Consider the following 26,800-nt stretch of genomic DNA (forward strand, 5'->3'; position numbering starts at 1 on the left):
AACCCACTGAAATCAGTCCCTGGGATGATGGAAGCCATGCAAAGCATATTCCAGTTTAATTGGATCCTCCAGCAGCCTATGAATAAACACTCCTGGGAACCCAATTCCCCATTCAACACATACTTTCACTGACTCTCTTGAGAAAGACGAGGGTCTTTCTTTCCCTGTGCCCCACCACCACTACCTCATTTCATATTTATTTTCCTTTATGAAATTGTATTCTTATTTTCTAAAGTAAAAAAAAGAACCCGATCATATTAAACAACTTGTGGTGTGATTTATTATGTTTACACCATTTGCCTGTTGCTGATCTTAGGGCACCTCCAGGGACACAAACTCACTCCCTTTCTGTCAATTACAAGTTTTCAGTTGATTTTCTGTTATAAATGGAAGTAATAGGTCTCTCCTGGGCTTCCTTGGAGTCCTAAGCCTTTGCTTTCCAATGCATTTTTTCCTTATTTGGCAACCATACGTGGATAAGGTATTGGAAATTACAGTTATTACTCAATTTTTATTTGTTTACTACGTCTTGGTTGGCGGCTTCTCTTTATTTTGCATTATTTGATTATTATTTACTGTGCAGTCTCCAACACACTCAGCATGTTCACACTGTTGCAGGCCTTTTGTGCACCTAGGTGCTCAATTAAAAAATGCTTATAAAATCACCTGCCATTTTTAAACCTGAATTCTTTATGAAGTTCAGTGATTAAATCACCATGGCCTTTGAGGTTTACCAGGGTCATTTCCTGCCATTTATGAACCCTAAAAAACCCCAAATTACTGTTGCTAAAGGAACATAATGGGGTAAACCCCACACATTTATTGGTTTTTAACTATGTTCAAAGTCAAGCCTTAAGTTCATGCACATCCTTTTGAAAATAAGGCTTTAAATTGTATTACATATTTCTTTTAAGGGAGATTGCAACATATGACTGGGAATCACTAACAGAACCAGGGTGATCTTACTTCTTGTAAACAGAATTTAAGTGACAACAGCAGTGGGGGAAATCCAAAATTATAATTCAGTTCAGGAAGTTGGCCAAGCAGAAGTTTTGGGACAAAAAAGGGCACACAGACCTATGATCGAAAGGAGAAGGACAATTCATAAAGTTCATTTTATCCATTATTTGCACAAATAATGTCAGCTCTTGCTCCTCATCTTCTGGGCCATCACTGCTCTACACCCGCTTAATACTTACCTGCCAGCCCCATAATTCACACCTAAATAAGACTTCTGAAATAGCCACAAGTAAGTGATGTGAACAACATTCTTCTGAAGGAGATTTAAAATGTTCAAAATGGACTGGATTTGAATTAGCCAAGCGGGTGTTTCCATAAATAAACCTGGTAATAAATGAAAATTCCTGATTTGGGGGTGCACAGAGCTGACTAAACAATACTTAGAGGTTAAAAAAAAATCCCAAAAATCCATAAAACCAAGCAAACAGAAAAAAAACAACCACCAAAACAGAAAGAAGTTTCATGCCAATCACTGATACCCAAATCCTAATTATTTCATGCACTTCTCCAGCTCTGATTTCACAATATTCTGTAGCAAAGACACAAGGGGAAGCTGAAATATCCTGGTATTTTGTGTCTCCAACTGGCTCTCTGCTGATCCCACAGGATGGCACGTGGCTCCTGGAAAACCGTTTGCAAGAAAGCAATCAGACAGAATTTAGCAATGACAGAAACTGCAATTAAAACACGGAAATTTGCAGCAAACAGCTCTTTTGAATGCTCTACCTCCGAGTTAAAAATAATGGAAAAGTAACACCGATTTTGAGAGGATAATAACAGACTCCATAATTAAAGAAGAAACCAATTAGTTCATGATTTGGCCCAATTTCAGCTCAAACTGTGATGAAATGGCAGAAAAGGGAGCAAAGTCTCTTGTTTGTGGATGAGCATCACGCGGGAGGGAGGAGCTCTGAGAGCTCACCCTGAGCATTCAGGTTGGGTTTTGTGGGACAGCCACCCACAAAAATGTTCATTTATCTCCACTGCTACAGCTCTGCACAGGGACCTCTGGGGAAGGGCAAACAAACTACTCAGAAGTAGGAAATTAATTAATGAGGTAAAAGTGCATTAAGGTTGCAGAGGATGCTCTTGGGTGCAAACTGTCCTCATCTCCCTGAAGGAAAATCCTTGGATTGCACTGCTGTGGGATTGGGATACTGGAATGTGAGTGCCCCCAGGAGTATAACTGGTTTTATTTTATGTAAATTACCTTCAAACTTCTCTTTAATATGTCTCCTTTCTTATTTGGGCCAACTTTCCTGCCCTTAGTTCACCCTGTCCTCCCCTGGGCAAGCCCCCAACACCAGCTGCTCTTGGTAATCCTTTCTCTGCACCATAAAACAAGTAACATCTCCCTCATTTCTTCTGGTAAACATTCCAGGTTGCTTTCCAAATAAAAATCTTCTGCACCGGAGGCGTAAGACAGGGTGTTTATGTGCTCCCAAAATGTATGTGGAAACTGGAGCTTAAAACGTCACGAGGTGCCACTGTCAGGAATGGCACCATTTGGGCAATGGAAAAACAGTTCAGAATTTCATCTGAGATAAATTGTACGTAATTTCAAGGGTTTAGGGTCTATTCTTGCACACATGCAATGCCCAGAAGTTAAAAACTATCCTAGGTATGTCCAGCTGGGAAAACCAAACCAAACCAATGCTCACAACTGTGCATTTCCCAGGGGGGTCCCAGGATGTTGGCATTCAAGTAATTCTATCACTGATAATGAAAAAGTCTTTAGCTGCAACCACACTTCAGAGAACAAACTATGGGTTGGTAGTTTACTTTTTGTTAATGTCCTCTCTATAAAAAGAATGACAATTACAAAACCCATCTACAGCAGGGCTTGAATTGTGGCCTCCAGGAGTAAGGTGAGGCAGTGATGATCTGGTTAAAATAGGTGTAGCGTTTTCCCAACCACTGAAATTTCACCTGAACTCTGCAGAATAACTCTTCTGGCTGAATTTCTGTTTATACAAAATGTAAACTGCAGGATGGGAATACAAGTACAGCTACAAAAAGTGAAGAACGTATCCCAAGAAATTAATTTTATTCCACAGTGTAACAGCAACACTCTGACTTGAAACTAATGTATAACATTAATTGTTTTGGCATAAAAGGTGAATTATTTTATAGCTAAAATATACCAGATCAATTTTCAGCCTGCTGTGCAGGTAATCAGGCATGCAACTTCTGTGTATGGAACAGCCCAGAACAATGAGAGCAGCTTGAGACACACACACAGTATCTTGCAATTTCAATCTACTCATTTAATGAGAATATTGAAATGTTTCAGCTGAAGTTGCAAGGTTCCTACTTCAGGCTAAAACCTAATTTTCATTTTTAAATGGAATAGGGTAAGAGTCCACTCGTTTTTCTGATTTTGGAATGAGCTTCAGTTTGATGTAAAAACAGATGCAATTCTTCAAACGTGGTAAATTGTATTTTCCTCTCCTGTTCCCCAGCCTACAGCACAGCCACAGAACTGGCCAAGAGGTGACTGCACACACAGATCTGTCACCTGTGTTCAGCTGCCACAGGGATGTCAAACAGCCCTAAAGATCACTTGTTCCCTACACTTCATAATTGGTGGAGCTTTTCCAAGCCGCTAAGGCAGCGTCAAAAGCAATGCTCACCACAGTACTTAAAGCACCCACATTTCTAAGCTCATCCTTGGGAAACAGATGTTCCAGCCTGGCAGCTGATCTCTTTATTAACACCAAACCCCCTCATGGTAAGTCCAACTCCACCGAGCACATTCCCTGGAGAAGGGCTCAGCACGTGGCCCTGCCTGCTGGAAAGGGACCATTAGCCAGGGGCAGCTTTCACACTGAACACAACCTTTTAATAGCAAACTGCTCCTCAGCTGGCAGGTTAAATGTTCCTTGGTGCTCCCAAGGAAGCCCAGATGTTAATGAGAGTCTGACAAAAAGGCTCTGCTGCAGTTGGGTTCCAGTGCTGAATAAAAAACCCCATTTCGCTTCCCCTGGAGCCGTGCAGGAGGAGGACGGGTTCGTCCCTCTTTATCACATTTCTGCACTAATTGTTCCAGACTCGCTGTGTCATTCCAAGTGTCCTGGCTCTCAGCACACTGTTCCCACTCTGGAAGTAGGCAGAAAAGTAAGAAAGTGCTTTAGGAAGCAATATGTAAATACATCCCCATTAGCCATATCCACTGCAAGTGACAAATTGTTCTTTTAATCACCTCCCTAGAACTTTACATTTAATTGCTGAGAGCATTTCCAGAACTCTGTTGTGCTTTTTCAATAGCTGGAAGTATTTTAAATTGCTTCCTGCCTATAATAATTTTGAGGATAAAAAGGTGATAGTTTAGTTTATTGCTGAACTAAAATAAATCTCATTTCTTGTGAATGTTAAATATTAAGCACATAAACGAAGGGAAAGTAATGGAAATACCCAGGAGTCAATTTTCAAAGTAAGGCACCGATATTTATACATGGAAGCAGTAATTAAGGACACTTTCATTTGGTACTCTTGCACTCTTTTAGGAGCAGGTACTTGATAAGTCCTTGTGAAAAACAAAAATTCCTTTCAGCACTCTTGTTCTGAGTGCTGGGATCAGCTGGGACTGTGTGCTGGGACTGCAGCCATCTCCCTCCTGCCTCTTCCTAATCAATTACCCTGTTTCCAGAGAAAAAACCCAAATATTTTAGTAGAGAAGATAATAAAGAGCGGGAGGAGAAATACCCCACAGTCACAATTTAGGGATAAAAAGAAACTTGGTGGAGAGCCAAATGCAGTTATTTTCTCCAATTTTCTCCTCTTTTCCCCAAGGCATAACTGAGATACCTGGGACTGGGTAAGTGAAAAGGTTCAACCTGAATTTTTTTCTTGCAATTTGGTTCTTCCTAATCTACCTCTCCCTTTCTTTCCATCCCCCCCCATTCTTCCAAGAGATACCCCACAACAGAACATGGAGTTAAAGAGTTCTGTCAGACTTTGGGGTAAGAAACTGCTGAAAGCTTCTTATGTCAGTTACACACTTCCATGTCAGCTTAAAAACATCCACTATGAAGTAACTGAAGATGATGCACAAATATATAAATAAGATATATTAATTTCAGCCTGAATTACCTCAGCCTGGAACACAGCTTTGTCAAAAGAAAAAAGTGCTTCAGAAAGGCTGCATCTGACAAAGGGCATAGCAGAGTGTCTCTGCAGCACTGGTTTGGTACTGGTGGTGAAAATAATGCTCTGGCAGACAGAAATCACTGGAAAATCCAGCTGGGAACATGTATTATTTTCCCTCATATGGACAAATGCAAGCGTCTCTCAGGTACCATTTGATTTCAAACTGTCAGCTGAAATTTGTGCAGATGATGATGATGACACCAGCAGGACTATTGAAAAATATGTTTTTAAATAAAAATGCCATTTCTCCTTGGCAGACTGAAACAGCTCAAGAACACTATGGAACCATTTTTAAGGCCATTGCTCTTCCAATATTCAAGGTACCACTGTCCTTAAAATACATTTGTGTGCAAAAACCTCTGCAAGTGTGATTTATTGCTCAGGCCCAGATGTGTCTCATCCACAACCTGCAACAAAAGCAGAAAGCAAAGGTGCAAACCTAGGGTGGTTTTCACCTCCTGAAAGGGGAGTTTAGATGGGATATTAGGAAGAAATTCTTTACTTAGGGTGGGGAGGCCCTGGCACAGGGTGCCCAGAGCAGCTGTGGCTGCCCCTGGATCCCTGGCAGTGTCCAAGGCCAGACTGGATGGGGCTTGGAGCAGCCTGGGACAGTGGGAGGTGTCCCTGCCCACGGCTGGGGATGGGATGAGATCTTTAAGGTCTCTTCCAACCCAAGCCTTTCCACACCACACTGATGTGCAGTAGGAAAGAAATCATCGCATTCTGGAGTTCCACCTGTTTAACTTTGCTTTGCTTTAAAGGTGTGAAATGTTTCCAAAGCCAACTATGTAAAATTAATTTAACTTATAGTTAAATTAAAAAAAACAATGAGAAGCAGCACGTTGCTATTCAAGAGTTCCAGAAGAGAAGCAATCAGAGCATCCAGATATTTCTGGCATCTGAGACTCTCCCCATGCCATGTTATTCATGAAGGAGAGCCCTGCTGGAACTTGCAGGTCTCCGAATAGCAATACAAGAGACATGAGCAAAAATTTGCAAGTCTAAACACTCATTTGGAACAGACATGACATTATTCAGTGAAGGATTTGTCACAGCAAACACTGAGCAATAAACTGGGATCTATTTTTCCATGATCTAATATTATTTCCTATCAGCATGTCACAACTCTGACACAATATGCTGTGAGCTGAATTGATCCCTGTCCTTCAAATCCAGTCTCACTTATGGATTAAGCCTACATTTATCAGGGAATGATATAAAGAGGGAGGACATGTTCTTGTTGTATTGTCCATGTGGGAACATCCCTGCCATATTGCATGAAACAGGAACACAGAGCACACAAGGCTAATGAGGAATTTAAGACAAGCAGAATTTCCTTGCAATTTCCAACCGACAGCTCATCAGCTCCACAAAATTCCTGTTATTTATTTAAGTTCTCCTGGGTTATGGTCACATTCCCCATGGGAATAATGGAGCAGGAAGTACAGCAATGTAAAACTAATGTCGAGTTTTTCCAGGCAAACCAAAATTTGTTTAAATGTTCAAATAATCATCAAGCAAATCTTCACTTGTACCATTACAAGCCATCCTTTTCTCTGTGTATAAAGCAGCTTTAAACCACCCCAGATAACATGAAAGGACTATGCCTCATTGCCTCCTCCTCTCTCAAAGAGCAGAAATACCTCATAAATCCAAAATCAATGCCAGATGAGGAAAACTGGCTGTACTAAACAAATATAAATCACAATATATAGAAACAGAAATAACAGCTGAAGACAAGCTACACAATAATCACAATACAGTACAGTAGTAACAGGAGGTAAAACCCTACAGGAACTTGCAGATTTGCTTTACTGAGGGCTTTGTCACTTGTTAGATACCAATTCTGGAACAAAATCAATAGCAGAGAAAAATCATTTTTAGATCTCCATATGTCTAGCCTTTTCCATTCTTGGCAGGATGGGCAAAAATTAGCATCACATGAATGTTTTTTAACCAGCTGCACATCAACTGTGTCCAACATTAAGTTTTGGGTATTGAAATGTTTGTTGGATCGACAGCTCTTTAAAACCCTTAAAGATGCAACAGTAACACAGTAAAAAGTCAAAATAGCTGTAGAGATTTCAGTGCAATTTAAAGGTTGTAACAACTGGAAAAGTAGCACACCCACATAAATCCATTTCTGATGTTGTTTTACCTTTTGAGTATGTGGGTGAGATGATTTACTGGTTTTTTTTGTGGCAAAAAAGGGGGATTTTAACAGATTAGATGGGATATTAGGATGAAATTCTTTACCAAGAGGGTGGGGAGGCCCTGGCACAGGGTGCCCAGAGAAGGTTAACAAGTTCCCTGCCACAGAATTAAAAGATCCAGAAGCACGGCCATGCAGAACAATGACAGATGACCATCTTAATTATCCAAACATCACTGCTCAATTATGATACAACTTGGAATAGCTGACATAAAACCAGGCTGGATCAGAAAAACATTTGGGGGAGGGAACGCCTTCACACTCAAAGCTGGTCATTTACCAAATCTTCATTCAGTAAATCCCAACCAAGGCTGCTTGGAAAGGGAATGTCAAAGGGGAAATGTGCTAGCTCTAAATAAAGTATTGGAGTGGTTTGTGATTCGTAAATGGAGTCCTATTGTTGGTTTGAATGCTGGATGTGCACACCCCCACGGAGCTGGAACTGCACACTCCAAAAGGACAAAACCACTGCTAACTGCACGAATAATTTGCTCCCTGTTGAAAAGGGACATTCATATGACTTATGTAAATATCTGTGCCTAAGATATGCAAGGAAAAAAATGCGATAAATTGTAGAAGGGAAGCAATTTTCTTTTTCCACACTAAGAACTTTGGGATGAACACTGGTGTCTATTGTAACTGGAATGCTGTACAGGGAGGAATAATCACTATTTAATCAAGTCTCTTCTTGCAAACTCCTTACAGAGAATGCAAGAAATAAGTGCAATTAAGTTAGCCAGATCTTAGAAACTGCACAACATGCCAGAAAACAAAAGCAGAGTATTTTGGGGGCTAGAGGGGGAGAGGAAACAAGCTGGTGGAGAAGGTTTTTAGAATTAGCAGCGTGTGGAATTGTCAGCTCAGCGCGATAAATACAGAATCAAAGTAAAAAGAAAAAGTCAGATCACTGATCTGGAAAGGGCTGAACATCCCTCAGGCCAGGTCAGCTGTTCCTAAACCATCCCTGCTCTTCCTAACAAACTACTTCTGCTTTCTGGCTGGATGTTTTATCCCAGACTTCCTGCCCTGCATCCTGCCCTGTCAGACCCAGGGGCCCCACGTGTTTGATGTCACCTTGCTACAGCTTTATTTCAGTGAAGAAAGGAGGAGGGGGATTTTTTTTCCACCTTGCTCCATGTGTCCTGAAAACTTTAACAGTTAATCCTCCAACTCTCAGACAAAGCCAAGGATCTGAAATAATTCTGGTACCAGTTCTCAATCCCATTTGGTAATTCTGGGAGCACTCAGCTCTGGTTTTTGCATGAACCACAATTAGTGTGGGGGTGTCAGTCACCTCCCATCTGCTGCCTGCAAAAGGAATTCTCACCTCTTCCAACCACTGTTCTCAGCAACACGAGCATGTTTGGCATCTCCTCCTGTTCCACACCTCAAACTTAAACCTTGCCAGAGTCAGGCAGAGCTGTCTCAGCTTGGCCATCACCTCTGGGTGTAAACCCACACACAGGACACAGCTGTAAGAACAGCTGGGAGAGATGCAGACTTTGGGCTGCATCTAGAAGCAAAATTTAATCACTCTAATTCTTACAGATAGCTGGGAGAATGACCCATTTTCTCAGCTGCTGAAAGACAAAGCTGTTATAAGGCTATAAAGATGATTTAAGAGTATGTATCAGTTTGGAGGGAAAAAAATTCTGCAAGCTCAGACAGTTGTAAAATTGCCACTTTATGGCTGTGTCTGCTTGGACTCTGCCAAATTTATGGGGCCACAATACCTATATTATTGAATATAATGTCTAGCTTCTACTACCTTGTCTTTGCAATCAAATCTAATGTTTAACATCACAGCCCTTCAATAATGGCACTCCATATCAATTACAAACAATAAAACCAGTTCCTTTCAAATATGACTTGAGGCTCAATAGCAATTAGTCAAAGGCTGAAGATGCAGAACGAGGGAGGAAATGTACTTCCAACTTTTGGTCCACCAAGAATCCATCTATCCACTTTTCTCATCCCCTCAGAACAGCAGTGGTTTAAATTACACAGCATCATTCCAGCACATCACAGAACGTCTTGATTGCAAGAACACAGGCAGACACCAGCACTGCTAAAGACAACAATCTCCTCTCTGCAATTGTCTGCTCACAGGGAGAACCGGATTCATCGAGGCTCAGCACTTGTGAAATTGGGCAGAATCTAACTCCAGAAGATACTCCATTAATTACAGGAAATACCATAAAAATCAGACACATTAACTGCACAGAAATTCCTAGGAACTAGAAAGGCAATTTGAGATAAAAGTAAATCCTCTTAAATACTTCCCTCCCCCTCCTCCGTTTTTGGTTCCTTTCTCCTTTCAGTTACTTCAGAACCCAGATTTAGCTCTTGTTCTGCTCTTTGGCATTTCCAGGGATCCTGCCCAGCCCCATCAGCCCCGAGGGTCCCTTACCTCCTGCCCGGGGGGGTGTCCCACAGAGCAGCACGACCCCCTGGCCCTCCCGCACCGACACCGCGCTCCTCATCTTCGTCCTGGAGTTCTCCCCATCTGCGAGGGAAACAGAGGTGAGCTGGGTATCAGCAAACAGGGAACATCAACAGGAGACTCACGTTCTCAAATGCCCATCTCTTAGCATGCAACCAAACCCAGCGAGTTCAGTGCAGTGGCTGCAGTAGAAAAGGCTGCTCAGCACGAGGGAGGATGACAGAATCAGGGCTGAAGGGAGCTAATGTGCAGCGAGATAACTGAACAGATCCCATGGCTAATTTTGTTCTTATGCCTGGCTTCTGCTACCCTGATTTTGATACCCAAAAAGGAGCCAATGAGCGGGACTTAAAAATAGGTCCTGAAGCCACTGTGTCTCTGGAAATGAAGGTTATGATGAAAACAGCATCAAGATCCTCCTGAGCTCCTCTATCCAACTGTAAGATAACATTAATAACAACTATTCAGAAAACAGACATGGATCTTTCCAACAGGAAAGGAACCTCTTGGACCACATTCCTGCAGGAGAATCCCCTGGAACATCCCTAAGCCACGGCTTTGCACCTCAGTGTGCTGACCCAGTGCTCTGCTCTTGACTTTGGGATTATTTTAAGCTGTGTGAGGATCACAGGATACCCTGAGTTGGAAGGGATCCACAAAGATTATGGAGTCCATCTCTGGCCTTGCACAGGATACCCCAAAAATCACACACAGCATTGTCCAGACACTTCTTGGGGGAAAAAAATACTTCACAGTATCCATAAATGCAAATATTTTATCATAAATTTACACTGGCTTTCCCTCTAGCTGGTGAGTCAAGACCCAAGAAAACAGAGCCTCATTACACCCTTAAACTAAGCTAAATATAAGATGCCATATAAACCAAGACCGAATTCCTACACTAACAAAGGCTTTTCCATAAATAAACTACATATTTTCCCATAACAGAACAGAAGGCAATTTAAAAAAACACCCCATGTTTGTTTATAACCTTGTATAGGACACTAAACTAAGGCAGTCTTTAAATAAGGCTGTCTTTATAACCAAGCATCATAGGAGTAGTGAGTTGACCAACAGTAGCTATTTCACCAAAATATAGCATTTTTTATTACTGCAAAGCAACAGCTGTTACAGTGAGAACACAGAGTAAGAGCCATTAGAAATTCAATGCTTCCTTTAAAAAAAATGCTGCAGTAAGAGCGTGTTGTACAATCCTTGGTTAGTGCACACGAAGTTCCCAGGAATGTTTCTTAGAAGGGCTGTTTTCAGCTTTCCAAGTGAATTTCCACGCAGGTGTCCTCAGAATAAACTCAGATCCTTTTGCTGGACATGATGTAGAAGTCACACACAGCCACAGCCAAACTGATTTCACTCCGAGGTTGAAACAACACAGCCTTAAATTATTATTTCAGGCCTTTAAAGCATCTTAATCTTTCCACCATAACATTATATATTCACCAGCTGCCCCAACACCATTCCCCAGAGCCATGGAAGGAAAAACCAGCAGCAGACAGCACCTCAGAGAACACACACGGCTCTGTTTCAGGATGAATCACACCAAAAGAATTAGTATTTTACATATAGAATTAATTTAGACCACATTTTGCCCTCTTACATCACAACCATCACAAGCCTTAAATTTTAAGTAATACAATTTCCATAACTGAAATTGGTTTTTAAGCCCATGTGTTCATTTATTGCAACTGAAGACCTTCAGAACCTTCCTTGTCTTTGTATTGTCCAACAAATTGTTTGGGCAGGATGGGATTGGGCTGCGAGCACCTTGGGAAGGGATGTGGGACACGCTGAAGGATTGGGAAGGCACATCCTCATCATCCCAGAGGTACCTGGCAATGACACACCACAGCCCTGCAATGCTGTAAAAATTGAAATTATTAATCCCTGATTGCAAGTGAAGACTGTTGTCACAGGAAAGCAGTTTTTGGGGAAACAGGAAGCAACACAAATCCATCTGAAAATGGAGAATATGAGCCATGCTACAATAAAAGAACCATTTTTCACAAATGAGCAGGAAGCTCCCCACCCCCCTCAAGCAGCTCAAGGACCAGACTCATCACACAGATGCAACATACCATCACTCAATTTCTCTATAAACTTCTGTATTCTCTTTACACATTGTCTGGCACGGCTTTGAACACAGTGAGATATCAACATGCAAAACAGGAGCAGGGTTCTTTATTAGCATTACACAAATAAGTCCCAATCTCTGACCTTGGAGAGCACTGGCTGCTTGTAAACAAAATGCTGCTCTGATTTTCAGGTGTTTCTGCAGCAGATTCAGAGGACTGAAGGTCAAAGCCAGGCATGTTTGGAAGTGTATCAAGAGTGATTGTTTATCCTTGGGCTTCTTTGTCAGGTTTTTGTCAGGTTTTTTTAATAAAGCCACAATTCCAAGCACAATAACACCAGGGAGCAGAGCTGTATCTTCTAACAAAACTAGTTATTACATGAACTCATTGGGAAGGGACATTACGTCCTCTGAAAACTGACAGGGTAAATAAAATACATTAAAAGGTGGACTAATAATGGCAAAGCTTGTTTATTTGTACAGATTGAACTGTATCCCTGAAATCAGAGGCTCTTATCCTGCTGAAGTGTCTCAATAGATAAAACAGAACTGGAAACAAAGACCAGAGATCAGGACAGAAGACGGTTTCGAGGAGCGGTGAGTCAAAACAGGACTCATTTTTCAGCACCCATGGGATGACAGTATCCCATTGTTCAGGGAAAGAAAAGGGCAGAAACACAAAGTATTCCTGCATTTTATCTGCTGGACTAAACACTAGCTTATTCATCGTCAGATTTTTAAAACTCTCTCAAACTGGTCACCAAACTGAAGTGCTTTCATTAGTTTCTCTTGCCTTAATCTTTTCACTTCTTCCTTGTATTTATTACCCCTCACTTCTAATCTCCTTTCATCTGAAATGCAAGAATTCATGGACAAAATGAACACCTTAATTACTTAACCCTACCAGGCAAAGGCTCTAATCCTGCCGCTGAAAATATTTTGGTAAAAACGCTACAAAAATCCTAACTACAAGGGAAAAAAAAATCCAACATAAAAACCAATCTAGAACTGTAATTTGCAAATTAAATGCTTTTATTGCTTTTTTATAGTTTGCCATATAGAAGAACATTTAAAATTAGCAACTAAGGCTTTCTGATTCCTGAAACAGCATTTTCTTCTCCTTTCCCCTACTAATACATGTATTTGCCTCATTGCTTTAGTACCAAGTACATAAAGTTGATACAACTGAAATACACGTGCCATGGCAATAAAATGGAGAAAAAATACCACAATTCAGCTTTGTTGAAAAGTCTTTAATTCTGCCCAAAGTGAGAATAACATGATGAGTTCCTGCCCATAGAAACAACGATGTGAAAACTGCACATTCCACTGGCTTCTCTCCTGTTTAATAAGCCAAGTTTTCACTCTCAAGCACTGAGACTTAAAGTTGTGAGAAAGATTCCAAGATGTGCAGTGACAGTAAAGTGAGTATGAAACCTGAAACAGCTGCTTTGTGCATCAGGAACAACAACATTTAAACACTCCTGTGATACCCAGGACAATTAAAAGACATGGATTTGTGGATTCATGGGGGGAAAACATGACGTGAAGCATCTCTGTAAGGTAAAACAGACTGAAAACAGTGACATTTTTATAAAAGAACAAAAATTAACTCATCTGCAGAGCGTGCTGAGCACATTCCCTGCCAGCACCTTCCAGATGTTTCTGGTTGCTGTGATCTTGTCTGTTTAAGAAGGGATGGGGCAAGATCACATCAAATACTACAGCCATGCTTTGAAAAGACACAGAACATCATGCCATGAAAAATTCAGAGAATTTCTGATGACAAAGCTGCTCCACACACACAACTGCTGGCTTGTGGCAATGCTGAGTTATGTCGTATTTTGTCAAGAAACCTGTGTGATATTTCACTCCCAGACACCAATTTTGTACACAGGAACTTCATAGGATTTGCAGACACTGCTAGAAATTACACCAAATCCTGTTTATTTTTTTTAAGTAACACACAGAATGCATTCACTGTGAGAGGAGCAGGATTCAGTTTTCCAACTGATTTTTTTTTAAAAAATTCAGGTTTCCAACTCCAAGTCTAGCATCACCCAAGCATCTTATTCCACTTACATCAATTGCTCCTTATTGTCAACACATGTTTATTAGCAATTCTACCGTGTTTTGAAAACCGCAGAACAAGGATTCAAGCTCTACAAACATAATTGTCCCTTAATAGCCACGAAAATATTTATTGTATTGCTTCATCAGACTCATTGTTATTCAAAGGAGCAGAACTTGTTAAATACACTTTAGATATAATTCTATATTGGTAGGATGTTCAAGTGCCTAAATGAGTCAGGCAACCAAATCTAAGCTGTTTTCTTGAGTAGGTAATTCTGAAGTGGGGACTCTGATGTCAGCCCATAATGAAGCACTAATTCACAGCCCACTCGCCCTGGTAAAAGTCACATTATTAAAAAGAACGGAAATTCCACTCTCTCAGCTCTTAAGGGCAAATAACAGCCTCAGCACGCTGTAATAGCTATACTGGTAATGAGAACTTCTGCAGAAAACAGACTAACTCTGATTTGTTTCTTTAAAAAGAAAAAAACAAACAATCAACAACAATGCAACCCAACAAACTTCACCACCAGCCCCTAACTCACCTGTCTGCATGAGCAAACCTTCTTCTCCACTACCCTATACCCCAAAATTTGCTCTACCAAGGCATTGCTGGCATCATGAATCTTGTATTTCTTTACACAGACACCCTAAACTGAAGGTACACTTTGCATAATTAATTTTCACCAGGATATTTGGGATACATGGCCTGTTAACCCCAACACACTGCCTTGATAACACCACACCAGGGCTGCACATGAACAAGCGAAAAACCTTCTGCTCCCATCCCAGGGCCTGGATCAAGCTTGAGAAAATCACACTGAGGTAGGAACGAAGCATGAGACCAAAAATTATCTCTGCAATCAATTTCTGCTGGGCAGAGAGAGAGAGGATAAAAATATTCACAGTGCAGGAGTGAACATTACTCAAAGTAGGCAAAGAGTGGGGGTGATTTGTCACTGGAGGAGAGATTCAGAGGCTGCTGGGGAACCATCTCCAGGGTTTCACTTGGTTTCACAGGCTGGTGCTACAGGGAAGGCAGAGAACTCCACACCAACCTCTACAAAATCCCTTTCTGCTGTGCTGCAGGGCTGAACTTGCCTTTTCTGGGGCAGCATTTCCCTGCAGGAAGGTCCCAGCACAGGGGGTGACACACACACTCTGCAGCGTGTTTTTAAACCCTCGCTGCAGGAACAGGAGCAGCTCTGGCCCCATCAGCGCCCCTCTGCACCCCAGGAGCTGTGGCATCACTTTTCCACCCAAAGATCCTCCCTGTGCCCTCAAAGCTCCAGGACGGGGCAAACAAAACAACCTCCCATCCTTAAGGCTCATTTTACACCCAAAATGCTACTCAGACAACTTTTGAGTTTGACATATTGCCCCCGCCTCTGCTCACACCAGCCCCACCAGCAGAGCCCATCTGAGCGTTCGTGCATCCACAGAAATACTGCCAACAAAATGCAGCAAACCTCAGGGCAGAACCAGCAGGACAGTGAGCAGACCCCACAGGTTGTTTCCATCCCATGAAATGCTGAATATCTCACAGGTGAGTCCTGCTGGGATGAACAGGCTGCTGGAGGCAGGTGCAGTGAGCAACCAGCCAACAGCACCAACAAAAACATCACAAACCTTTGAAACTCTTCCCCCTCCCTGAGAATCAGCTTGAGGTGCAGCAGAAAATGAAACAGGAAAGAATTAAATGCTCCTATACCAATTAAAGGAGACTAATTCAAAAGTCTGTGTTACATAAACACAACGAAGAAAAGCTAAAAATAAATTGGCACAGATGTGTCAGGGTGTGGTGAACAGGAGATGCCAGCATGGGAAGAGGTAGAGGAGTTTGCAATAATGAGGGGAAAGATGGACAGAGAGGGATGAGGTGATCTGTGGGCTGTGTGCAACTGAGGGAAGAGACCAGAGACCACAGAGGGGAAAAAAAAAAAAGTGGCAAAAGAATATTAATAGCATAAAAGTTGAGTCAACAGCCCATAAGCAGGGAGTATTTTTTTTTTTAAAACATGCTCTTCACTGGCAAAAATGCACTGAAAGAACTGGGAAAAAAACCAAACCAAACCCTAACAGCACTACTAGGGAAAAGCATGTTTTGAAAGAAAAATGTTCTCCAATAGGTATTTCCAAAAATATGCCTTTCATAAATTTGTATTTCCTGGGAATTACCACTCAACTCCAGGCAAACACAGCCCTGAACAAAGCAATTCAGGCAATTTGAGAAATATCTCAGGAGGGAAGGATGTTTGCTTAAGGAAATTATCCTACAGCCGACTTCTCAGCTGCAACACAGATTCCCCCCCCCCCAACACTTTCCCAAAACAAACCCCAAGAACATCCTGACAGTCTACTAAGCACCAGCCCTCGTGAGCACAAAGCAGGTTTAGTGCTGAGGAACACCAGGCTATTCACATTTTAATAGTTAAACAGATGGCTAAAGCCCTGCCAGATCTACCTCTAATTATCTGAAGGTTTGTTTATTTATTAAATATGCAGCACTGTTCCCAAAAAGCCTTTCCTGAATAAATAAATCAATGAAAACAATCCTACAACAGCTCAGTTTTAAAGCACTGGGAACACGCTGGTGACAATGGGATTCTTTTTTCCCTGCCACTGACTTCAAGTCCTGCATGTTTCCGGAGATGCCACCTTCCACAGAGAAATGGACAGATTCTGCCCCAAGTATTACAAAATATTTCATCATCAGAAAGGATTCCTGGGATCTGGGTAACCAGGATCTGTCATTTCCTCATCTCAGCAGGTATGGAGCACCTGGCACAGATCCCTGCTTTGACTGGGAGCACGTGGGCCAGAACAGATGTGACAGTGACAAATAACAGATACAGCAGATGGAGAAGTGTCCTGCCCACAGATGTCTGAGCCCAGCTGCTCTCCACACCTACAAACACCAACTTGTGAGTCAGCAGAAAAATCCAGTGTTCACAGGCCTTCAAAGTAGTTGTGTTCTCATCAAAATGTATGGCCTTACCTGGGCTGAGCAAAATAATATGAAATATTGTATTGTATGTGCAGTGAAACAAGGCATTCCCCCATCCATGAGCTACAACAGTGGAATAACGTGCCAAGAATAAGAGATCCAAGCTTAACCCATTGCTTACCTTGCCAGAATCACCTGTGCCATTCTCCATTCGAAAATCAGCTGGGTTTTACCTTCAGCTCCAGCTGCTGCCCAGTATTTTTAAGTGGAGACATTAAACACTGACAGACTTTTATTTTTTGTATTTATTTTAGTAATTCTCCTGTTTACTGCTTCTCAGCCTCATGTATGTTATGTCTCAACTCTTTAATAAAAGAAATACAAGGGAACCTGGAGAAGGTGACTATTTCTACATAACTGAATTCAACAACCCACTTGAAGTAAGCTGCAGAGAGGGTAAGGTGCAAGGACAGATTAATACTGTAACAAAAATAATATTTACAGAGGAATTTAGAAGAAATTAAAAACTTTTAATTCTATTATTCAAGTGAGGATGAAAAAGACAGAGGCAGAAATAAAAGTAATACATTTTTAGAGCACGTTTGCCTGGCTCATGCAGAGGAAGAACAGTTATTTCACTGTATTAACTATTCACATCACAATTTGAAGGAAGAGGTGGGCGAATTTTTGACAGAAAAAGTACCTCAGACTCAGTATCCTGAATACAGCACTTGGGACTGACATTAATTGCTCCTGTGAAGTTCAAACCTACCATTTCTGAATCAGGGATATAATGTGCTCTTCCCTGTGCTCCACTCCAACCCCAGCAGCATCTGAGTGAGCACCAGGATGTGACCACAGCAAAAAACAGGTTCTGGAAAACTGCTGCACACATTTATGACTATAAATCTCTTGGGTTACTCACTGGTATTAGACTACATTAACAGGCTCAGAAGGACAGCAGAGATAAGAAAAATGATCTATTTCTATCCCAGCACCGTACAGCAACACTGAAGTTGTGGCTTAATGCATGTTCAGGAGCACATCAAAGCAAACCAGAGGAGATTTTCCTCACTTCCTTCACAGTAGCAAGAAGTGGCTAAAGCAGATAGTCTGAAGTTCCTTCCTGACAGACTTCAGGGAACAGGAATGCAGTGAAAGGCATTTCTTACCCTGATGTCATTTGCAGCTGACAAACAAAATGGGTATTTTCTGTGGCAGATAAGCCAGAAAAAATGAAAGAAACCCTGTGTTACTGCGATGTGGACAGCAGAGATGTTTAAAACAATAATGATTTACCAGGTTCACATAAAAATGCAAAAATGAAAATGACAACTTTATCTCTAGGAGACAGGCCATGGAAGAGTCCATGAGGCAGAATCATTTCTTCAGTGCTGAAGATGAAAGCCAAATGATGAAGTTCCCCAATAAAGTCACATCTCCAACCTGTGCAGAAGCACGAGCTGTTAATTAATTAATTAATGAAAAGCAGAAAACCACTGCATAACCTAATCCAGTACTGTGCAAATATATGTATTACTCTCTCGTCCCTAATAAAATTAAAAGAACGCACTGAGGCTGCAAACTCAATTATTTTGAGGTCGAAAATGCCTTATTAAGGTTGCCTGAGAGAACAAGTACTGGCAGAGGAACAAACCAAAAGCCCCCTCAGTGAGATTTCAGCACCAATGGCTGATGGTTCACACCAGAGCTTCCTGCTACTACAGTAGCCACTGTCTTGACTTACCTGGAAACCTCTTCAGTGCTGCTGAGTGTGTTGGATTGGTTTTCAAGAGCCTGAGTGCTCAGTGGAAGGTGTGAAGTTGTTCTGCAGCCAGGGTGAGCTGCAGCAGGCACTGAGCTCTGGCTGAGTGCTGTCTCCGTGCTCCTGGAGGGATGTTTGGGGAAACCAGAGGAGCAGTGGCCACTTGGAGTTGCTCCAACACGTAGAGCTGGATCTGTGGCCGCTGTTCCACTGATCTTTAGTTGTGTAAACAACTTCTCACACTTGCACTTCCCATCAGCAGCTCCCAGCAGCCTGCAAAGGCTCCTTGGTGCGGGGCGAAGGGATTTGGGAGCAGCTCCAGCAGACGCCGTGAGCAGCTCTTTGCAGGATGCTCCCGCTTGTCTGCCCATCACATCGGCACAGCACTTGATCCTGGTGGCATTTCTGAGGCAGGGCAGACCCGAAGGCTGCAGCCAGACAAACTCAAGTCAGAATGAGAACCAGAATGAACTGAGGCCAGCTGCAAAGCAGGGAAGGGCTAACACAAGGGTCACCCAGTAAAACTCTTGTGATACCCGTGAGACCAACACAGACGATCTCATAGCTCCTTCTGATCTCTCATCAGAGACAGACATGAGTAACCTCTGGCACAGCTTATTTTCTCCAGTCTAAGTACTGTAAGCACTACCTTTCATCCTACCAAAGCACTTCTCCTGCCAGTGACAAGCCCTGGCTGATCAGCCCAGCCAGGGTGACAAATTCCACCTGCTGCAATCAAGCCCAAGTTCCATTTGCTCTCTCACACATCCACTTCTGCCCCTCACAGCCTCTCTAAAACCACAACAGCCTTTTCAGGACGTGTGCTAGAGCTTCAGCCCGGTTACAAAACCTCTCTTTCAATATTAATCACTGCTCTGACCCAGATGTAATAGAGAGACATTTAAAACCCAATCAGTATAATCCCCATGCAGATAACAAATGCCATGTTTTGCTTTATGAAGGCAGGCACAATAATCGTTACACAATTAAACAAAGGGGTAAAGAGATGACAAAATTGCATTTGGCCTGGCTCAGACTGAATTGGGATCTGATAGTGTCTGGAGGAAGAGCAGGAGACCTTGGCAAGCATGACTTGGAATAAATTAAATTCATTACACAAAGCAATGATTTGTGCTAAGAACTCACTACCTTGGATCCACTCGGTCACCGTCGAGAGCGACAGATCAATGGCACTCAGGGTGTGTGGCACACAAGGACCACGCTGTGCCCACGTGCCTGGCTTTCAGCTAGGAGCAGAGCAGCCCTTTCCCAGCCTCTCCAGACACTGGGATGTGAGAAACCAATTCCACCCTTGCCATGGAGTCAGTAAATACTCGAGTCTGGAAGGATGTTTAGGTCCCACAAGTTTAGAAACAAAGCTCTGACCGACCTGCAATCACAAGACAAGTTGCTGTGTTTTTTGGTTTGGGGTTTTTGGGTTTTTTTTTCCACTAAAGAAAGATTTATTATGAGGAAAAAAGGTTTCTTGAAGAAATAAGATAGTAATTCCACTGAATCCCCATCAGGAAAGATAGGAGAAAAATAAGGGATGGATAAGATGCAATTGGCTTAAAGAGATGTCAAAGTTACTTTTAAATGGAAGCAAAAAAGAGTTACACAAAAAGATGAAAGAGTAAGTAAGAGCAGCATGTGTTATTAAGAGCTGAAGCTACAAAATACTAAGGAGAAGAATGCTACATTTTGCTAACCAAAGCAGCATAAAAAAGAATCTGAAATAAAATCAGGAAGAGATGCAGTAAGAAATCAGAGGTTCAAAACCAGCTGAATGCAAAGGAGTGTTAACAACAGATAAGGAAACGCAAAATACTACTGTTAATATCAGATTATTAAAAATCAAAAGCATCATATCACACACTCATTTGATACCCAGGGAAGCCTCTGGCAAATCACACACAAGAGTTCAGCCGGCAGATGAGAAGCTGTGGCAGTGCAGAACCAGCCTCGACACCCAATAAATCACTGGCTCATTTGATTTTTTAACTTAATTAGTGGGTAAAATAGCAGTACATACAGTGGAGGCAATCAATGCAATTCCAAGTCATTAGATGTGACAATGACAGTGAGTTCATCAAGGGAACCTGCACTCAGGGACATGATTCCTGCTGGGGCTGGAATCGATGTCCCCAGGCTCATTTCTGACCATCCTCTCTCAGCCCTCGTTCCCAAAACCAGGAATCACTGTAAGCACTGGCACTGCAGACATTCCCAGCAAGCTGAGGGGGTGGCTGGGGGTTTTCTGAAATGGCACCACTTGTGAATGACAAATGGCTGTGGACAAAACACTGGTTCACACTTAAGTTGATTGCCACACGTCATTAGTATTTAAACCTGGCTTAGCTCGTTTTGGGTAAAGAGGTTTTGATTTGGTTATTTCCATTTCAGAAAAACATCTGTGTAACATTTTTGTAAAAAAGCTGTAGAAATAAAAAGTGCTAAGGAAACAACTGAAGGCATTTGAAACACAAGTGGTAAGGAGAGCTTCTACCCAACCGGTGAGTTCATCTTCCCAGCCTGCTCCATCCCCAAAAGCCAGTCCAAACAGATTATCCCAGAGCACTCTATTTTTTTTTTTTTTGCTCTTCTTGCAGCAAGAGAGCAAAAAGAAAACACAGGGATCATCACATTAACCTCCCTGGAAGAGAAGGGAATGAGACAAGATCTTTAGAGAATTGCATTCTGTCTGCCTCCGCAGTAACGGCATTACACTTGAATGAAAGCAAAATTATGTGGAAGACTGTTAGTTTACTGAGGGGTCAAAGAGATGACAGCTGTGGCAGGAGGAGGCAAACCTTTAATATGCCATGATGGACCAATGTGCACATCCTTCAGTGGATGAATAAATGTGGCTGAACAAGAGATTACACCTGACCAAGCAACAGCACAGATTAATAAATTCAGCATCAGACCATTCAACAACAGAGGCTGCAGGAGTGGAAAAAAAAACCAACTCCGGAGAAATACCTGAGTTCTGCTACTGCATTTATAGAAACAAATACAATCCCAGTGTTGCTGAGCAGAGTTTAATAGATTGAGACATGTATGTAAGGAGAAAACCCCCAAAACACAGGGGGACCTCAAATCTTTTTGTTGGTATCTGAGCAGAACTGTTACGTGACAGATGCTCCATGTGCAGACTGATCCCCAGCCTAAGCCAAATTGCTCCTTGCAGGGTGAGGTAATCCTCAAAAGTGTATTGTTAACTACGATTTAATAAAAAGTCATGGGCTGAAAAAATACAGTTTCATAAAAAAAGAGAGAAGACATCTCGCTGCGCAGGGCTGAGAGAGGCAATAACAGGAAAATAAAATCAGGTACTGCATCTCTTCTCATAAGTACAGAGAATTTCCTTGGTTATTAAATGAGACTCCCCACAACTCCCAGCCTGTGCTCTCTGTAACTACTCAGTACCACTCTGTATGAGGAACAAGACATAAATACATAATCAATACAAGAATAAAGACACAAGCAATGCAGTGTAATAGGAGCAGCTCTCTAAGTTCCATTGCTTCAGTTTTAAGATGCCTACTTTGCTCTGCAATAAACATCAGAAAGCAAAATACGCAGGTTGGCAGCAAACTGGAGCTCTGAAAAAGTATATTTAAAGTAAGGTGATACCCAGGGAAGACATTTAAATTGTTATTTGCAATCTCTCCATATTTATTGGGCTGCAGCCATGGCTTAATTCAGTCAAAGTTTACTGTGTATTTATTTATAAATCCACAATGTCGGACTAACTCTGTACATCACAAGACACCTGTGCTTGTTACAGAATGACAGGAGCACTTAGGTTGGAAAAGACCTCCAAGATCATCGAGTCCAGCCATTCCCCAGCACTGCCGAGTCCCACTGAGCCACATCCCTAAATCCACCTCCACGTGTCTTTCAGGTGACCTCAAAAGAAAAGGACATCTGCTCTGCATTATTCGAAGAACACCTTCAATAAGATAATATTGCCTAAAACCATGCCAGGGCACTCTACATCTCCAAAAAAAAAAAAAAAAAAAAAGCAGAACAAACCCTACATCTACTACGTGATGAAGTCAAGTTCTCTCAGCCACCCAGCCAAGCTTTCCTTTATCTCAAGTCCTCACCAAACACCTTTTTAGCAATGCCCTTTTTCTCTACAGCACAACTTGGTGCTGTAAGACACATTCCAAACTGGCATTCTAAAGCTTTATTTCAGTTTGAGGAGGCCCCACACCCAATGGCTTCATGAGCCATGAAGGGTGGGGTAGGACACAGCACAGATATGTTTCTGTTGACTGGAACAATTTTCATGTTTGATTTTTTCTTTTTTTGAGTTGCAAAACTACAGTTGAAAGATCAAAGCATTCAATTCCTACTGAACATTCCTATTAACTTCAATGGGCTTTAGATCAGGCCCTTAATGGGGTATTAATGTAATGTAAACATTTTTAAGTATTATCTTAATATTATCAGTTGCATGTTAAATGGGCTAACAAGACCCCATTAGGGTAACTCTGACAAAAAAATCAAGGCCTGAAATACTTTCCTTAGCAAGGACTTGCTTTGATTTTTCAGTGAATATAAGCTCTGTTTTCCCAAATAATCCATATTCCAGAGTTTTAAGAATAGTCCTGCAATGCAAAAATCCTAAGGAACATTGTTACTTTTCTTAAACACAGAAACCAAGCACACACACAAAAGAATTAAAGTATTTTTCATTTAGAGCTTTACCAGGTGAGGGGAGCTGTGCAGGAAATGCCAAAATTTTTAGTTATTTATAAATACTTTTTACAGAAATGAAGCCAGCACTTCACAAGGCTCCGGTTAAAAATATTTCAGAATTTAGGCATAACACCTAAAAATATAAAGATATAAAAATCACACTGGCATCCATTGTGTCCCTTGTACTTCAGAAACGTCTTACATTAATCAAGTGAAAGCAACTGAAGTATTTCATATGAAAAAAGATGCAGAGAAAAAGCAACAGCTGCTTTTTTCAACCTCACTGAATGCCTTGAACCAACCAGCAGCTGCCCCTCACTGAGGGCGTGCAGCCTCTTTCATGAACCGGTTTTGTGCTGTGATCCCTGGGATACTGAGGATTCAAGGAGCAGGATTCTCCCAGTTCTGCACCATGGACCAACAGGGAGAAGGGGCTGGACACAAAGCTGGGAGCCAGCAAAGCTCCTGCCCAAAACTCAACCTTCTCCTAAGAGATTCCAAGTTCCGTGAGGAGCAAAATCATGGCAAGGCAAGACTCACCTCAGCTCAAAGTAGCATTTTTCCCAAGTTACAGAAACCATAATGCTACAGATCATTACATCTGTATTTTTGGCTGAGCATGTAGGTTGGCCTAAACTTTTTGGAGGAGTTAAGCTCATGCAACATCCTAAAACAGCACTTAAGTTTCAGCCTTCGTGAAGAAACTACACAGAAAAACTACATCATAAATAGCTTTGGGAGGAAAAAAAAATATCTTTTTAGCTCTCTACTTCTTGCTTCAAAATATTCTTTCCCTTATATTCTATGCCAGAAAGTCTCTGCTCTCTCCTTGCCACACTCCTCTCCTTCACAAGCTATTCATGCACAAGCTTTGAAAGATAGTAAGAGACAAGCAGATTTACATCAAGAAAATAAAGAGAGATAAGGTTGCTATGGGAATAAGAAGACAAAAACTGTTACTTAATCCAACATAAAAAGGATGAGAACTGGAGAGAGCTCAGATGGAATTGAAGCTGTCACCCCAACCAATGAGGTTATGATCTGAAACAACTGCTTTTTCTCCCTCATTTCCTCTCTGCTTTTATGTAATTTCATTTTCTCGTCAGAATCTCTTTACAGAATACAATACTTCATATTAAGATTCAAAAAACTTTAAAAAATGAATTAGAAGTAATATTTTCCAATATGTTTGCTCACTACTGTCACTCACTTGGCAAACTCTTGTAAAAGCTGAAATTTGTCCCCTCTGCAGCAATGTAGATGGAGATCTGAAACTGGAGATGAATCTTTAGATTTTCTATATAAATTATGTATAAAAAAATAGATTCAGCCCTGTAATTGTCTTACTTTTAACTACAGTCTATGGCCTACAGTGAAGTTTTACATAGGCTAGTAAGCAAATTCAGGTTTAGAGTTTTTCTACAGCTGCAATCAAAGGCAATTCTTACAAATTCTGCAGGCAGAAGGAAGTGTCACACGCCCCCTCTCCCCAGAAAGTCCAGGCACCATTACTGTCAGTAGTTTATCTCAGAAAACACCGTCTCTTATCGCTGCTTGCTGGAATCGCTTCCCAGCCAGCACAAAACATCGTGGAAAGGAATGAATCTGTCCTATTTTCAAGTTGTTGATACAGGATAAATGTTTCTTCTCATTTTGAAAAGCGTTAGGGAGAATGTCTTTCCTTCCACTCCACACCCCCTGAGCTGCCCTGACTCACTGAATACAGGGCCGTATGACCTCCCTACGCAGAAACCTTAAAAATGAGAAATAGCATGAAACCTTAAAATTCCCAATTCACAAAGTGTCTACCAGAGGATGATCTCAGGCAATATATAGACTGGATATAATCTGGAATGAACGAGCTAAGAACTTTTCTTGAACATGCAGCACAGTTTTGGAAGAGGAATTCTTATTTGCACCTTATCTCTTCCAAGCTATGCCCATTATATCCAGTATCAAAATTTGCCATTCAGGTGCTTACCAACAGTGAGATCTTTATGTGCCACCTCTGAGGTACAGCAGAATCCTTAACCGAATCAAACATCAAACTATCTGAGGATTTTCTTTATTGCTTTCAGAGTCATAAACAGCTGCACAAGGAATCAGGATAAAATGCACACTAATTATCCTTGACTATGCAAATAAAGCTATTTTTAATTCAGGTTTAAACCATTTTCAAGTTCTCATTGCACAACAACTGCCACAGGCAAGGGAACGCTGTGTTTTCCTTTGCTACTTGCTGCATGCAGAGCACCTCGAGTTGCACCAAATTATTTTGCAAAGCAGGTGCAAGGTGTGACTTTGCAGCTCACTGGAGGCACAGTCTGTGAGGGTGGAGTGGCAGCTCTGGAGTTGCAAAGTCTTCTGCTTATTTCAAACAGGATCCTGACATACTCTGCTGTCTCTGCTGAACAAAAGCGATGCTACATCCTCACACGTTACTTTTTACCAAAATGACACTTTTGAGAGATAGGAACAAACCCTGTTGTGTACTTAGGACAATGTGGCAAGTCTCAGCTTTGGGGCTCTTTTCACCCAGACCCTTGGGATCACACAAAAATTTCCGAAGTGCCATGAGGCTTTTCCCAGGCAATTTAAATGGAAACTTGTGTCACGTGCACGAGCTCACAGCCACCACCATCAAACCCGGGTCTCCTCAGAACGCCTGGAATTGTGCTGTTCCATGTTTCTGTGTCCCTGCCTGTGACAGGAGGTGGGACTAAACCACCTTTAAGGTCCCTTCCAACCCAAACCATTCTCATTTTACACCACAGGGAAACACCCAGTTGGCTTCAGTATGGAATTCCTAGATTCGCATCACTGCACAAGGTCACTACACACCCCCCCTTCCTTCACTAAGGCCTTCTGGTCCCCTGTGCTGAGTTAAATACTACAAATACTCCTAGTGGCTGCTTCAAATAAAGTGGTCTCTAGGCTCAAATGTTTCTACACTCAGTTCCTGAACATCTGACCCCCAACTATGCAGAAATAAAGGACAGCCAAGCACAAACATATTTACGTGCCATCTTCTGCCTTCTACACCAAGGCAGTAAACACATGCCTAGGAAAAGTTCTGCTTCCCTGCCCAAAGGCCTGGCTTTGAAATGCCTCTGACTTTCTTAAAAGACTCCTAAAAAGTCACCAAGAAAGTCATAACTCCATGTTCCATCCAAGGAGGAGAAAAACATCATGCTCTGCTAGTCAACTGTATTTTAATATTCTGTTTATAGTTATGGAAATTTGGCTCGTTTTAGCATCAATAAGTTCTGATTGTGCTAATCAGACAAGAATATAAATGAGCTTTTATTCGCTTAGGTTTTCAAACACGTATAGTAAATATGGTTGAGGTTAAGCTTTATACTTTACAATGCTGTGTTATTTTGTTACTGAAA

General features: G+C 41.7%; 1 protein-coding gene across 4 annotated transcripts in view; it reads right to left on the reverse strand.

The window, feature by feature from the left end:
- Positions 1-26,800, reverse strand: part of LOC138117316 (contactin-3-like) — a 94,242-nt gene that overhangs the window by 36,934 nt on the left and 30,508 nt on the right. For all 4 annotated transcript variants that reach the window (XM_069027459.1, XM_069027460.1, XM_069027458.1 and 1 more), the window contains one exon: positions 9,792-9,887. In XM_069027459.1, the coding sequence (XP_068883560.1) occupies positions 9,792-9,887 (96 nt within the window). The remainder of the gene's footprint in view (positions 1-9,791; positions 9,888-26,800) is intronic.

Source organism: Aphelocoma coerulescens, chromosome 12 (genome assembly GCF_041296385.1).
Source record: "Aphelocoma coerulescens isolate FSJ_1873_10779 chromosome 12, UR_Acoe_1.0, whole genome shotgun sequence".
NCBI classification, from domain to species: domain Eukaryota; kingdom Metazoa; phylum Chordata; class Aves; order Passeriformes; family Corvidae; genus Aphelocoma; species Aphelocoma coerulescens.